At 41.1% G+C, this 14,045-nt stretch overlaps 1 protein-coding gene across 5 annotated transcripts; it reads left to right on the forward strand.

The window, feature by feature from the left end:
* Positions 1 to 6,530: 6,530 nt before the first annotated feature.
* LOC144711843 (homeobox protein BEL1 homolog) lies at positions 6,531 to 13,729 on the forward strand. 5 transcript variants are annotated; one of them, XM_078585936.1, is made up of 6 exons: positions 6,532 to 6,843; positions 8,022 to 8,200; positions 9,944 to 10,469; positions 11,028 to 11,410; positions 12,402 to 12,462; positions 13,043 to 13,729. In XM_078585936.1, exons 3-6 carry the CDS (start codon positions 9,960 to 9,962, stop codon positions 13,628 to 13,630), a joined length of 1,542 nt encoding a protein of 513 aa, XP_078442062.1. In that variant the 5' UTR covers positions 6,532 to 6,843; positions 8,022 to 8,200; positions 9,944 to 9,959; the 3' UTR covers positions 13,631 to 13,729. The 5 variants fall into 5 exon arrangements, with proteins under 5 accessions (XP_078442064.1, XP_078442062.1, XP_078442061.1 ...); XM_078585938.1 differs by lacking the exon at positions 8,022 to 8,200 and having other exon boundaries at positions 6,531 to 6,843; XM_078585935.1 differs by lacking the exon at positions 6,532 to 6,843 and having other exon boundaries at positions 6,862 to 8,200.
* Positions 13,730 to 14,045: the final 316 nt, after the last annotated feature.

Below are 14,045 nucleotides of genomic sequence, written 5' to 3' on the forward strand. Positions count from 1 at the left end.
TCTCTCTATCTATCAAATTCTCACTCTCAACCACATTTCTCAACCTCTCATTCTCTCAATCTCCCAACATCTCATTTTCTTACAATATCTCTCAATCTCTCATTTCCTCACTCTATCTTTTTCAATCTCTCATTCTCTTACAGTCTCTCTCAATCTCTCATTTCCTCACTCTTTATCTTTTTCAATCTCTCATTCTCTTGCTTTAATTCTCTCACAATATCTCGTTCTCTCACTATCTATCTGTCTCTCAATCTCTTGCTTTCTATCTCTCTCAGTATCTGGTTCTCTCACTCTCTCTCTCTCAATGTATCTCATTCTCTCAATCTCTATCCCTCCCATGGTTTGAATCTCTCGTTCACTCACCTTTAATCTCTCACATTTTCTCAGTTTATGGTTCTCTCACTCTATACTCTCACACGTTCTCCCTATCTCGTGTTCTCACTCTCTATATCTACCATTTTCTTAACTTATCGTTCTCTTACTCTCTCATTCTCTCACTTTTTATTTCTCTATGTATCTCTCACTCTTACTCACTTTGTATCTTTCTATCTTTCTATCTCTATCTTTCAATCTCTCATTCCCTCACTATCTAACTCTTTTGATCTCCTGTTCTCTAATTTTTTATCTTTCACTCACTTTCTCAATCTTTCGTTCTCTCACTCTCACATTATTCTTCCTTCTCAATCTCTCATTCTTTCTCACTGTTTCCTCTCTCTCACACTCTCATTCTTTCTCACTGTTTCCTCTCTCTCACTCTCTCATTCTTTATCACTCTTTCCTCTGACTCATTCTTTGTCACTCTTTCCTCTCTCTCACTTTCTCATTCTCTCATTCTTTATCATTCTTTCCTTTCTCTCACTCTCTCATTCTTTATCACTCTTTCCTCTCTCGCACTCTCTCATTATTTCTCACTCTTTCCTCTCTGTCACTCTTTCACTCTCTCATTCCCACACTCATTGGTTGTCACACACACTCTCTCTCACTCTCACTCTTTCACTCTCTCATTTCCCCATATTGGTTGTCACACACACTGTCTCACTCACACACACAGAAACACTCTTTCACTCTCTCATTTCCCCACACTCATTGGTTGTCACACACACATACACATGCTCTCTGTCTCTCTCTCTTATTCATTCACACACTCTCTCACTCACATTCTTTCACTCTTTTCACTCTGTAGGCCTCTGATCTCTTCCCACTATCTCATTTTTAACCTCTCTCACTCTCAGTCTCAGTCTCACTCTCTCGCTCTTCTCATTCATTTTCACACCCAGCCACTCTTATTCTCTCACTGTGACACTCACTCATTTTGTCTCACTCTCCCACTCTCTACTTCTCTCTCACTGTCACACTCACTACTTCCTTCTCATTCTCCCTCTCACCTGCCCTCTCACTCTCTTCCTCTCTCTCACTCATCTCACTTTCACTCTCAATGTCGCACTCTCTCCCTCTATCATTCTCTTAGTTTCTAACTCTTCCCCTCTTTCATCATTTCTATCTTCTCATGTTCTTCTTTACTCTTTCACTCTCTCACACTAACTATTCTTTTTATTCAGTCTGAGAAAATATAACCAGCTTATATAATCAATGGAGTAAAGTAAAGATGATGAGTTTTTAGGTTTTATTTAATTTTAAGATCTTTAATTTGAAGTTTAATTTACTCATATTGTCAACAAAAAAATTACATTATATTGATGATTTGACTATGAAGGGCACTGAGATTTACACATACTAAAAGCACAATGAAGTTGTGGAACCACTTGCAAAATTGACATGTCCAAGTCATAGGTAGCTGAACGGTTGTACTAATGTGAAACCTATTTCAATTTAGTTTTCCAAAGCACCCAAATTTGTAGGTAGGACTACAAAACCAATGTAAGAAAAATTAATGGAGCACATTTCAATTATAAATCTATGGTTCTCCATTATAGATTTTCCAATGTTTTAGAAGTTATCTTAATTGATGGCACAAGAACATTAAATATTTTATAAATGGAAACATCAAAAATTTATATTTTTGACTTGTAATACTGTCTCCAATTCATTTTAACATTAGTTTTGACATTGACTAGTCAACCTAACCAAGCAGGTGGGACCAAACTTCAGGTATAGGAGAGAGAACACAAGAGAGAGTGAGAGAGAGATAGAGAGAGAGAGAGAGAAAGAGAGAGAGAGAGAGAGAAGGATAGGAGTGACAAAGAGAAACATCAAATCGGACGTTTCCACGGCCATAGAGATTGGACGGACCGACGGATGAGAAGGCCTTCCCAGAGGCATAGACACGTTGACGAGACGTTGTTGGTGGGTCACATCAGCTGGTCGGCTCCTTCAATAGTTTCCTGCACTCTTTATCGCGTCTTTTAGGCTATCTTAACGTGGCTTGAGATAGGGCTGCTAGACTTAACGCCTTCCATATAATTCTTTATCACTCTCTCAAACTTCTCTCATCTTTTTAGTGGCAGAAAAATATTAAAGATACAGATATTTATGTGGCCAATTACAGTTCCAGGTTAATACCGCCCGCAGGAAGAGAAAAACGACGGGATAACGCTCAAGGATGATTCTCGTGATGTGAGTGACCCAATCGATGAATTATTATTTTTTGGCAATGTTTATGATTATGTGGTCACTATCCCAGGATGTATCCTTTTGTACGAGCCCCTGGCCTGAATAGAAGATTTTCAAGCCCTTTGTTATCGTAGAGGTGGAGATGAAACCCGTCGGATAGAGTATGTCATTACTTAAAAGCTACAGTTTGGGTAAGCCTTAGATATGGCTAGGTTTAGAGAGAAAGATTTGGCTTCCATCAAGAAGAAGTATTAGTTTTGGTAAGAAAGAGGAGAGAAGTTGGTTTGGCTCCTGAGAAACTGATTCATGCTCAACTTGTCTCATACAAGTAGTTCTAGAACAATTTTCAGAACAACACGGAAATCGGCGGTATGAAGGAGAAAGATGTCCGTCACCACCTGTCAAATTTTCTTGACTTCCGTGGCTTGTGTAGGTTCAACTGTAAACTTTATCATTCTTCAAGAGAGAGAAGACACGTTGAGCATGTAGCCACCGAGATACATGAAATCCAATGATGCCCAGTAAAAATAATGAATTTTACGATCTTGAACGCAAAATGAAATATTGGGCTAATAACAAAGTCGAAGACTCATGGATGTTTAAATTCAGTGCGTTGAAACATCATGATTATAAGAACATACTTAATTTCCTTGTACTTACCCGTCTGCTGAATCAATTTCAATTATGGTATTCCTGTCGTAGGATTTTATTGTTATCCTTCATCGTTTGGTGGTCACAAGACTTATAAAACCTTCAAGCCTTATGAATGTTTAAAATTGATGCGCTTAAACCTCGTGATTACAAGGGAATAACGTATTTCCTTGTAATTACCCGTTTGCGGAATCGCTACCAGATTATTTTGTTATTCTTCGTCGTTTGGCAATCACACGACTAATAAAACCTTCGAACTTTATGGATGTTAGAATTTGAAGCGTTGAAACCTCACGATTACCAGAAAATACAGTATTTCCTTGTGATTACCGGTAAACTCTCTGTAGGATTCTTTTGTTATTCTTCGAAATTTGACAATCATAAGGCCAATAAAAAGTTGAAGCCTCATGGATCTTTAGATACATTGATTTGAAAACTTATAATGACCATAAAATATCAAATTTCCTGGTAATTAGCAACTTACTGATTTAAACTATATTACGTTACATTCTCCACGGGAGTCTATAGCCTTTCTTCGTCGTTTGAGCGGTAACTGAGATTAATATTCCTGAGAAAATACTACACTCAGATGGATGCGGTCTTTATGTAGACCTCTCTTCTTTATCTGGATTAAATACGAGTAAATCTACATTCGATGGGCTAATAAAAGTTCGCCAGTTTCTCTTTCATATTAAAGAAAGAAAGGAAAACGCGTTTAAATGCCTTGAGAAGCATCTTTACCCACCTTGCTTTGCGGTTCACGTTAGCTGGAGGGGCTCCATCGCTGTTCCCCACAGGACACACGTGTCCTTCGCACGTACTGCATGGACCACTGAAGAGGAAGACGACGGTGGGAAGTTCTATCTATTCTCTGGCGTGAACGAGAGGCATCATTCAAGGGGGATGGAGTTTCAACATCGTCTCTACGTTTCAGTGTGAGGGTTATTTTCATTTTTTTCTCCGAATCTCAGCTTAATTAGATGATAGTTATAACATATAATATCACTTAAATAATGTTGAAACTGAGAAAATTATTGATTGGTGTGTACCTATCGTTATTGCCTTTCTCGTGTCCATTTCACCCGCTTGGCACTTTGTCTGTAACATTCTCCTTGTTCCTGCTAGGGACAATATCAGGAATCTAAGTCTGTTGAGCTGCCACTTGTTCATTTAACAATTTTCACTGGACTGAAAACTAATAGGCCTATTTAAAGTCATTTAATATCATTAAATTCTTCAGCGAGTTCCCCGCGTGAACGGGTTTGAGAAAAAAACACAACCATCCATTTGCTTAATTAAAGGTGCACCATTATTTTTCCTCCTAATGTTAATTTTCCTCTAAAAAGGTCGATTCGAAGGTTAGAAATGCCATAAATTACAAATTGTGACGGAATTTTAATGACGAAATTTTATTTGTCAAATTGTGAATTTTTGAAGATGGTAATACGTAAAGTTCAAGTTGTCAATTGTAAGTTCATTTTTTGGTCGAATGAAAATTTTCCTTTCTAAAACTTTCCAATATAAGGGCTCCAAGGAATGAAATGAGGTATTCATTAAATTCAATAAATTAATAATGACTATCCGCTACCTCCTTTGTAGATCCATATGCATTTGACATTTCCCATTCTGACCTCTACCGCAGGTCTCAATTATAAAATCGGCAGTTTTGTTAGAAATAATATCGAAACCATTCTCTTAAACTTCCTATTAGATGACATTGTAACCTAATTTTAGAGCTGCAAGGGGATACATAACCCGTCCAGAGGTAAAGTCGAACAAGTTGAATATTAATTTTAAATAAATGATTTTCCACTTGCTGGACCCGTCAGTAATTTAGAATTAAACTTTGATTGTATCCTATTATGAGCTCTACATTAAGGCGACAATCAAAGACAACAAGCGGATGCAGTTACGTTTTGATGCTTTACTTAACCTACTGGAAACTAACCTCAGAAAATACTATATAGATTTAGACACATGATCGTGTGAAGGGTTCTATTTTCATTATTCTTTGCACGCGTGGTACAGCAGATGACGAATCTTATGATGATATATCCCGTGATTAATGGAAAAGACGGGTCATTCATCACTATCCACGAAAGGCCATCACGGAAGTTTTACCTTTTTGGGATATTTTTTTATCATTTATGTTACTTGGAGGACTGTAACGAGAATGTATGTAATGTTGTTGAACTTAAGGATCTTCCAAGTTAAACGTTCAGAAGTTAGAAATCGGAATCCCCCAGGAATGGTGGACGCAGGTTTCAATACTTGTTTAACGTTTCAATGATTTTTGAGTTCTAAAGAACTTCAGTTTCATAAATACAGCCTTCAAGGAGGATGTACTTCCAAAGTTTTCAAACTTGCCCGCAGTAATTTTGCAAGATTACTTTCTGCACTCCCATTGCCATCGGATAATACCTTTCTTTCAGCCTTGCTTGTCGAGTTTCTCTTCAGTTAATAAAGCAACCATTTGTGTATTTTACTAATTTACGACAGGGACTGAAGAGCATATATTCATCCTCGGCAACTCCTAAGTGAAGAGTGCTCATCCGATTGGGATGGAGAGACGCACAGAGAGAGAGAGAGAGAGAGAGAGAGAGAGAGAGAGAGAGAGAGAGAGAGAGAGAGAGAGGGAGAGATGGAGAGAAATGTTTGCATGAAAGGCGAAAAACGCCCGAATTGTCGATATTAAAGTATTTGAGGTCGCAGTAAGTGTAACAAAAGAAATGTCAATTATTTGCATCAGTGAAGGGCCCGTCATTAACTAAGATTTCAATATTTGCCCAGAAAAAACATAGTATACGTTTCTTTCCAGGATCCTAATCTAGGATTAAAGAAGTTGGAGCTCATAATTTTCTCGAATTGAAAGTGCGTTGTCTTATTTTGGAGGATCCAAGTTATAAACCCTAAGAATGAGATATTGGCTCTAAAAAAGAATGAGATATTTGAAGGGCCTTGAGTGTAAGGAAACATGGGCCGAAGGAACATGAGCCATTTCTCGTGATAAACCCTAACAATGAGATAATGGCTCTGAAAAAGAATTGAAAAGAAAAAATAAACGCAAGAGGAATGGACAACGACTGAGGATGCATTCTCCACATGTTGAAAATCATTAAGGAAATGTCCCGACTAATTAAACTTAATAATGGGATGGTCCCGAAAGATTAAAAAAATTAATAATGAGAAAAATAAAAAATGGGGTGGACCCAGCAAGTTGCTACGGCCCACCTCTTTTGTTCTTCTGCTGCGCCTTCCTCGCTAGGAATTCCTTAAAACAAAAGGGAATTAGTCAGGGGCTCCGAGGGAACTAGGCCTTCAGTCAGCCCAGTATCTATTTTTGGAATATCTACCAGCCGCGTCTGACTCTCCTCTCTCCTCTTATTTCCTCTCTCTTTTGTTTCTTGGAACGTGGCTTCGTTTTTCTCTCTTTTCATACCTCACCACGCCCTTCCCAACTCCCTTTCTTTTTCCGGTCCACTGCAGCTGCTGAGCGTAGCTTGCTAGCCTTCCCTGAAAACTATTTCTCTCTTTCTATCTCTGCATCGTCTCAGAGCTATGCACCAAGCGAGAACGAAGTTAATAACGTTACCGTAGCCGGGAGCAGATTTTCTCGGAACTGTAAGCACTTCTCTCTCTCTCTCTCTCTCAATCTCTTTCTCTCTCTCTCACTCAAGCTCACTCTCGCTCAATCTCTCTCTCTCTCACTCACTCTCTCTCAATCTCACTCTCGCTCAATCTCTCTCTCTCTACCTACCTATTCTATCCATCTCTTTTCGTCTCGTTCTCTCTCTGTCTCTCTTGCAAACATTTCTATGAAGAGTTCTGATCAGGACAAGGGACGAGAAGAGCTGTCTGAGTTGCGCAGTAGTAGCTCAGCTGGAAGGATACGGGGTCTCGTGCCTCCGCGATTCTCTTTATTCCGGAATTCGAATAGAGTGAGAGGGGGGGAAGTTGTGAGATTGTGAGATAAGGGAGATGAGAGAGAAAGAGATTGTGAGAGAAGAGAGAGAAATTGTGAGAGCACAGAGAGATTTTGCGAGAAGATAGATGAGAGAGAAAGAGACTGCGAGAGAAGAGAGAGAGAAAGAGAAATTGTGGGAGAGAGATAGAGGGAGAAGAGAGAAATTACATGAGGGAGAGGGAAAGATAGAGACGAGAGAGAACTGAGAGTAGAGAGATAAAAAGAGATATAGAGGAGAGAGAAAAGAGAGAAATCGTGTGACAAAGATATATAAAAAAGAGAGAGAAGTTGTGATTGAGAGAGATATAGAAGAGAGAGAGAGAGAACTTGTGAGAGAAAGATAGGGAGAAAAAAGATACAGATTTTGCGAGAAGAAAGAGAGGATAGAGAGATTATACGAGAAGAGAGAAAAGAGAAAGAGAGAGGGAAGAGATACAGACTGAGAAAGAGAAGAGAGAGGAGAGAACGAAGTAGAGAGAGAAGAGAGGGAGAGGGAGAGAAAAATGAGAAAAAAGAGAGCATGATGAGAGAGAAAAGAGAGATCGATAAAAGATTGGGGGGAGAGAGAGGTACCATTGACTTTAGCTTCGGAGCAGATCTAATATGATAAAGTGGTAAACTACCAGTTCGTACTGCGTACGCCAGAACCGCAGACACAGATTTTTATTATTTCCGTCTAGACGAATCAATAGGTGTAGAGGGGTAGAGAGAGAGAGAGACAGACAGACAGAGAGACAGACAGACAAACGAGAGAGAGAGAGAGAGAGAGAGAGAGAGTTAAAGACCGACTTTCATTGTGATCACATCCGAGCAACTCGTATGGGAACGGTGACAGGGATCCTGCAGACAAGAGAAATCGAGAAGGGGGGAACAGCAGCACTAGAACGAAGAGCAACTGCAACATCGAGAAAAGCGTGAGCAGCAGTAGAAGATTGCAGCAGCCCCCCCAAAATCTTTTTCTAAAACGAGCATATCAAAAAGGGCATCTACTATCCCCAACAAATTCCCTTAGAGGTTAGATGTCAGTCTCGCTTCTGTCTCTCTCTATCTCTCATGATCAATCTTCTGCTTATTCATTTTCTATCTCCGACGCTCTACATACTCTGATATTCCACCGCGACGAGCGTGAGATAAGATCCTCGGAAAAGAGATACAGCATCCAGGTCTGTGATGAGATCCGCATGAACTTGCATAATTGTCCATCTCCCCTTGGCCTGGAGATAATTTCTGTCGATTTGTATCGCGTCTAGTGCTGAATTAAGTCTCTCTCTCTCTCTCTCTCTCTCTCTCTCTCTCTCTCTCTATCTATCTATCTATCTATCTCTCTTCCTCTCTCTCTCTCTTTCTGTCTCTCTTCCTCTCTCTCTCTCTCTTTCTATCTCTCTTCCTCTCTCTCTCTCTCTCTCTCTTTCTATCTCTCTCTCTTCTCTCTCTTCCTCTCTCTCTCTCTTTCTATCTCTCTTCCTCTCTCTTTTCTCTCTCTTCCTCTCTCTCTCTCTCTCTCTTCTCTCTCTATCTCGTTCGCTCTCTCTCTTCCTCTCTCTCTCTCTCTTCTCTCTCTCTATCTCGTTCGCTCTCTCTCTTCCTCTCTCTCTCTCTCTTCTCTCTCTATCTCGTTCGCTCTCTCTCTTCCTCTCTCTCTCTCTCTCTTCTCTCTCTATCTCGTTCGCTCTCTCTCTTCCTCTCTCTCTCTCTCTTCTCTCTCTATCTCGTTCGCTCTCTCTCTTCCTCTCTCTCTCTCTCTTCTCTCTCTATCTCGTATTCGCTCTCTCTCTTCTCTCTCTTCCTCTCTCTCTCTTCTCTCTCTATCTCGTTCGCTCTCTCTCTTCTCTCTCTATCTCGTTCGCTCACTCTCTTCTCTCTCTTCCTCTCTCTCTATCTCGTTCGCTCTCTCTCTCTTCTCTCTCTTCCTCGTTCGCTCTCTCTGTCTCTCTTTCTATCTAGCTAGATCACTCTCTCCTTCTTTCTATCTCGCTCTGTCTCTCTCTCCCTTTCTATCTCGCTAGGTCACTCTTTCCTTTCTATCTCGCTCGGTCTCTCTCTCTTTCTATCTAGCTAGGTCACTCTCTCCTTCTTTCTATCTCGCTGTCTCTCTCTCTCTCTCTCTTTCTATCTCGCTCGGTCTCACTCTCTGTCTATCTCACTAGGTCACTCTCTCCTTCTTTCTATCTCGCTCGGTATCTCTCTCTCTCTCTCTTTTTCTATCTCGCTCTGTCTCTCTCTCTCTTTCTTTCTATTTCGCTTGGTCTCTCTCTCTCTTTTTCTATCTCGCTCTGTCTCTCTCTCTCTTTCTTTCTATTTCTCTTGGTCTCTCTCTCTCTTTTTCTATCTCGCTGTCTCGCTCAGTCTCTCTCTTTCTATCTCTCTGTCTCTCTCTCTCTCTCTCTCTCTCTCTCTCTCAGTCGCTCTTTCTCTTTCTCTCGAACTCTCTTTCTTTCTCTCACTCTCTTTTTTCTATCTCTATCTCTCTTTCTCTTTCTTTTTTTCTCGCTAACTTTCGCTATTTCTCTCTCGCTCTCCTTCGCTCTCACCTTATTTCCAAAAAAACTTCTCTCGAGCGATCCTGTCGCAGACATCTTCACCTTTTCTCACCCTTACCTTCATCGCTCTCCCAAGAATCTCTTTTATCTTAATCTATCTTCTGAAATCATAGCCCCCTCTCTGTATTTCATCGATCTTAGCGGTTAGTGTTTGTTATTCTCTCGATCCCCGTCAATCGACTCACCAAACTGACGCATCTTAATCTCTATTCTACAGCCCCAGGAGCCCAACAATGGAGCCGGGGTTCAATCAAAGCTACAATCTTTTCACTCCCCAGAACGAAGTGATTGCTCTAAGAGACGTTGCTGGGCACTTTGCCAACGCCAAGCCCTCGCCGAAGCCCATCCAATCCCAGTCAACGCATGGCGAATTCTTCAATCCAGAGGCCTTCGCAGTGGAATCTCTAATGGCAGGCTCAAATTGGCAAGAAAACAAAGTCATGGACGACGCTTCTCTTCGATACCTCTTTCCTGGAGCGCAGCCACCGTCTAGTCTTTCGTTATCTCTCTTCAACTGTCAGCCTCTCTTGCCGCAGCTCCAGCTGAGGAGTTCGCACTATCTTGAACCGACTCAGTCGCTTCTGAACGAGATATGCAGCCTTAAAGAAGGCAAAAACGAGGGTGAACGCAAGAAGAAGGCCGCTCTTGCCTCCGGAACGTCATCTTCTTCATCTTTGTTATCTTCTCTTGATACATCCGAACTGAAGATGCGTTACTCCCAGCTGGCTTCTTTGCTGGAGGAGGTTAGCTCCCCATTGCACTTCCTTCCCTACGTTCTTTTTTACGATGATAATTTCGCCCTGAGATTTTCTGCTATAGTTTTCTTTTCTTTTACTTTAGGAAATTAAGACCCTGTCAATCGATCCCCAGATGACGTGCAGAACCATACAAAGGCAACTCTGTTATGGCGTCTGTTCTTACAAGCTTCTCCATTTGTGCGTCACACCCAGCACCATAATCTTTCATAGGGTAGAAACCACTCGTCTTCATAGGGATAGAATGATATGGGTGCATAGATATAAAGATATATGGATAGATAGAATTATTTAAATGGATAGACAGAATGGCAGATAGGGAGCTAGATAGATAGAATGATAGACATACAGACATAGAGAAAATATATGCATAGATATAGAAAGAATAGATTGACAGATTAGTAGATAGGGTCCCCAGATAAAATGATGGATACGCTTATAAAAGGAAAATTATATGAATAGATAAATAGCCAGTGAATATTCTACAAGTTTGGTCACCATGATAACGTGATGTTCTAATTGTTGTTTTCTTGTGATGTGCGTAAGCTTGATAGGAGATACAGGAGATACTGTGAGCAGATGAGGCCGATGGTTTCTGGGTTCGAGGCGGCGGTGGGGGCGGGCGCCGCGGAGGTCTACACAGCGCTGGCGATGAAGGCAATGTCACGACATTTCAGATGTTTAAGGGATGCCATGGTTGGGCAGCTCAAGGAGGTAAAGAGAGCTTTAGGAGAGAAGAATGAAGTCGCTGGAGGAGGCAGGCGAGGGGAAATGCCAAGGTTACGTCTTTTGGACCGTCATATTCGCCAGGAAAAGCTTTTTCAGCAGTCCGGTGCGATAGAGTACCAACCTTGGCGCCCTCAGAGAGGCCTCCCCGAACGCGCCGTCACCGTTCTCCGAGCTTGGCTCTTCGAGCACTTCCTACATCCGTAATTCTCTCTCTCCCTCTATCCGTCTTTTCTCTGGTTTTCTCTCTCTCTCTCTCATTATCTCTCTACCCATCTTTCTCGCATTTACTCTCTCTATCTATCTATCTATCTTTCTCGCATTTTCTCTCTCTCTCTCTCTCTATCTATCCTTCTCGCATTTTCTCTCTCTCTCACTCTATCTATCTATCTTTCTCGCATTTTCTCTCTTTCTATCTCTCTATCTATCTTTCTCTCATTTTCTCTCTCTCTCTCTCTGTCCATCTATCTTTCTCGCATTTTCTCTCTCTTTATCTCTCGATCTATCTTTCTCGCATTTTCTCTCTCTATCTCTCTCTCCATCTATCTATCATTCTCTATAGCGCTCTCTCTCTCTCTTCATCTCTCTATCTATCTATTTTTCTTTCTCCATTTCTGAGACGTCTTCCGTTTATTTTTTTCTCCTTGTGGTTTCTCTCTCTGACATCTTGCATCTCTCTTTTTCTCGTTCTGGTCTTTCTCTCTCTCTCTCGCTGTCATTCTCCCCATAAGTATCACATCTTGTTTCTCCTTCTGACTGATCACTTCTCAACTCGCCTCCAATATTGTTAATAGACGAAAGCTTCCCTCTCTCTCTCTCTCTCTCTCTCTCTCTCTCTCCCTCCCTCCCTCCCTCTCTTTTGCAGCGGACGAAAGCGTCTACCTCCCTCTCTCTCTCTCTCATCCGCCCTTCTATCTCCGCTCTCTCTCTCCCTACAACGAAATGTAGGAAAACTTCATCTTCCTTTTACCCTAACGAATTCATGGATTTTTGAGGTCAATAGAGCAAGCGAATTTATCTATCTCAATCATGACTCGAAAAATGATCTCTTAAAAACTTTGCGTCCTTAAAATACGTCCCGGGACAGTTTTCCCCTTCCTGTAATCACTGCAAACTTTGCCCGGACGTGACTGATTATTTTAGGTGTATCTCTAGTGTTTGTTCTACGTGATAAACAATGATTTGTGGTGGCAGGTATCCAAGCGACGTTGATAAGCACATCTTGGCTCGGCAAACGGGTCTCTCTCGCAGCCAGGCAAGTCTTACCCCATTCCAATCTCGTAACATTACCGAAGAAACTTCTGACAGTCTTTTTGAAAATAAGTAGAGATCCGAATGAATACAAATGAATGACATGATATTTTTATCTAGCCTAATCTGTGATCAGAAGATTTCGCTTGCATAAATCATATTTTTTTTAGACCCATACTGGTTGTCGTTTCAGAATATCAGGAATACAGATGTATCAAGCATCCAGAATTCATCGATGGTTTATACTATGTACATAAATTATGCATTACGCGTCTGATAAAAATATATGATTATATGCTGAGATATTTGAATTAGCTTAAATCAGATTTTTGGTCTTGCCAACGCATATTTGTAACTGGTTAATAATTTATTTTTATACCCATGCTGGTTATCGTTTCAGAATATAAAGAGTACAGATGTATCACTAATTCAGAATTCATAGGATATAATACATAATGTATAATGCATATAAATAATACATTACACATAAAATCATGCATATATATTACACATCTGATTAACATATATATTTCCATATGCTGTGATATCTGAAATCTGTAAGATGTTTGGTCTTGCCAACGCAGGTTTGTAACTGGTTCATAAATGCAAGAGTACGGCTGTGGAAGCCCATGGTAGAAGAGATGTACTTAGAGGAGACTAAGGAAAAGTTGCAAAACCCTCAATCAGACAACCACACAGGCCAATCTCAAAACCCTAATAGTCTGAACATACAACAGCTGCAGCTGCAAGATTCTCTCTCTTCCATCGAGGATTCTCTCTCCTCCGTCGTCAACAGCAGCCACCATAGTGATCATGGTGATGACACCATGGCTGGGAAGAACTCTTTAGGAGTACAGTACACTTCTATGCAACAACTGGCAAGAACAGACAACTTTGGCCTTGTGGACGTTGACTTTGCTTCTTATGGCAACTGTGGAGAGCAGCAGGGGTTGGCCAACGGCGTGTCATTGACTCTGGGACTGCAGCAACATGCAGGCGGGGTTAACTTCTGCTTCTCTCCTGGACCTCAGAGTGGTATTTTCTTCTCTAAGGAGACCCAGATGGTGGGATGCCAGCCAGTACAGTTCTCTATTTTGGAAGGAGATGCACAAACACCTACTCATAGGAATCTAATGGGCAGCCCTCAAGTTCTTCAAGAGTTTCAAGGTTAGAATAGGCTTCCCATGGAAGTCAAAGGCTAAGTATTTCATCTCAGAGCAGAATGTTTATTGTGTTGTTTTATTCCTAGTATTTCATGATCATCGTCGCAAGGCAGAATGTAGCTAGCACCTCCATTCATTACTTTCATCCTAGTCCACTGGACATTCAAGTTCACATAAGATGAATATTTGATGCGGAACAACGGGTCAGGATCAAACAACTGTTCTGGTGTCAATTCTGCGAGTAAAAGATGCAGTGGAATGTCAATGCAAATGCACGTGGAAATCAACGAGAAGCACATAAAGAATGTTGATGGCACCGACGACCACTACGTCACGGTAAGAGGGACCTGGGAATACTACAAGGCTCCGAATGACTTGAACATCTGGTTGAAGATCGACAGTGCGAGCACAACTACTACCACTA

This window comes from Wolffia australiana, chromosome 14, assembly GCF_029677425.1.
Source record: "Wolffia australiana isolate 7733 chromosome 14, ASM2967742v1".
Lineage (NCBI taxonomy): Eukaryota > Viridiplantae > Streptophyta > Magnoliopsida > Alismatales > Araceae > Wolffia > Wolffia australiana.

Bases quoted from the DNA above. Each gene is read 5' to 3' on its own strand.
- LOC144711843 (XM_078585938.1), top strand. From the start codon at position 9,960: ATGGAGCCGGGGTTCAATCAAAGCTACAATCTTTTCACTCCCCAGAAC. The intron at 10,470-11,027 runs GTTAGCTCCCCA...GATGTGCGTAAG, and splicing joins TGGCTTCTTTGCTGGAGGAG to CTTGATAGGAGATACAGGAG. The intron at 12,463-13,042 runs GCAAGTCTTACC...TTGCCAACGCAG, and splicing joins CGGGTCTCTCTCGCAGCCAG to GTTTGTAACTGGTTCATAAA.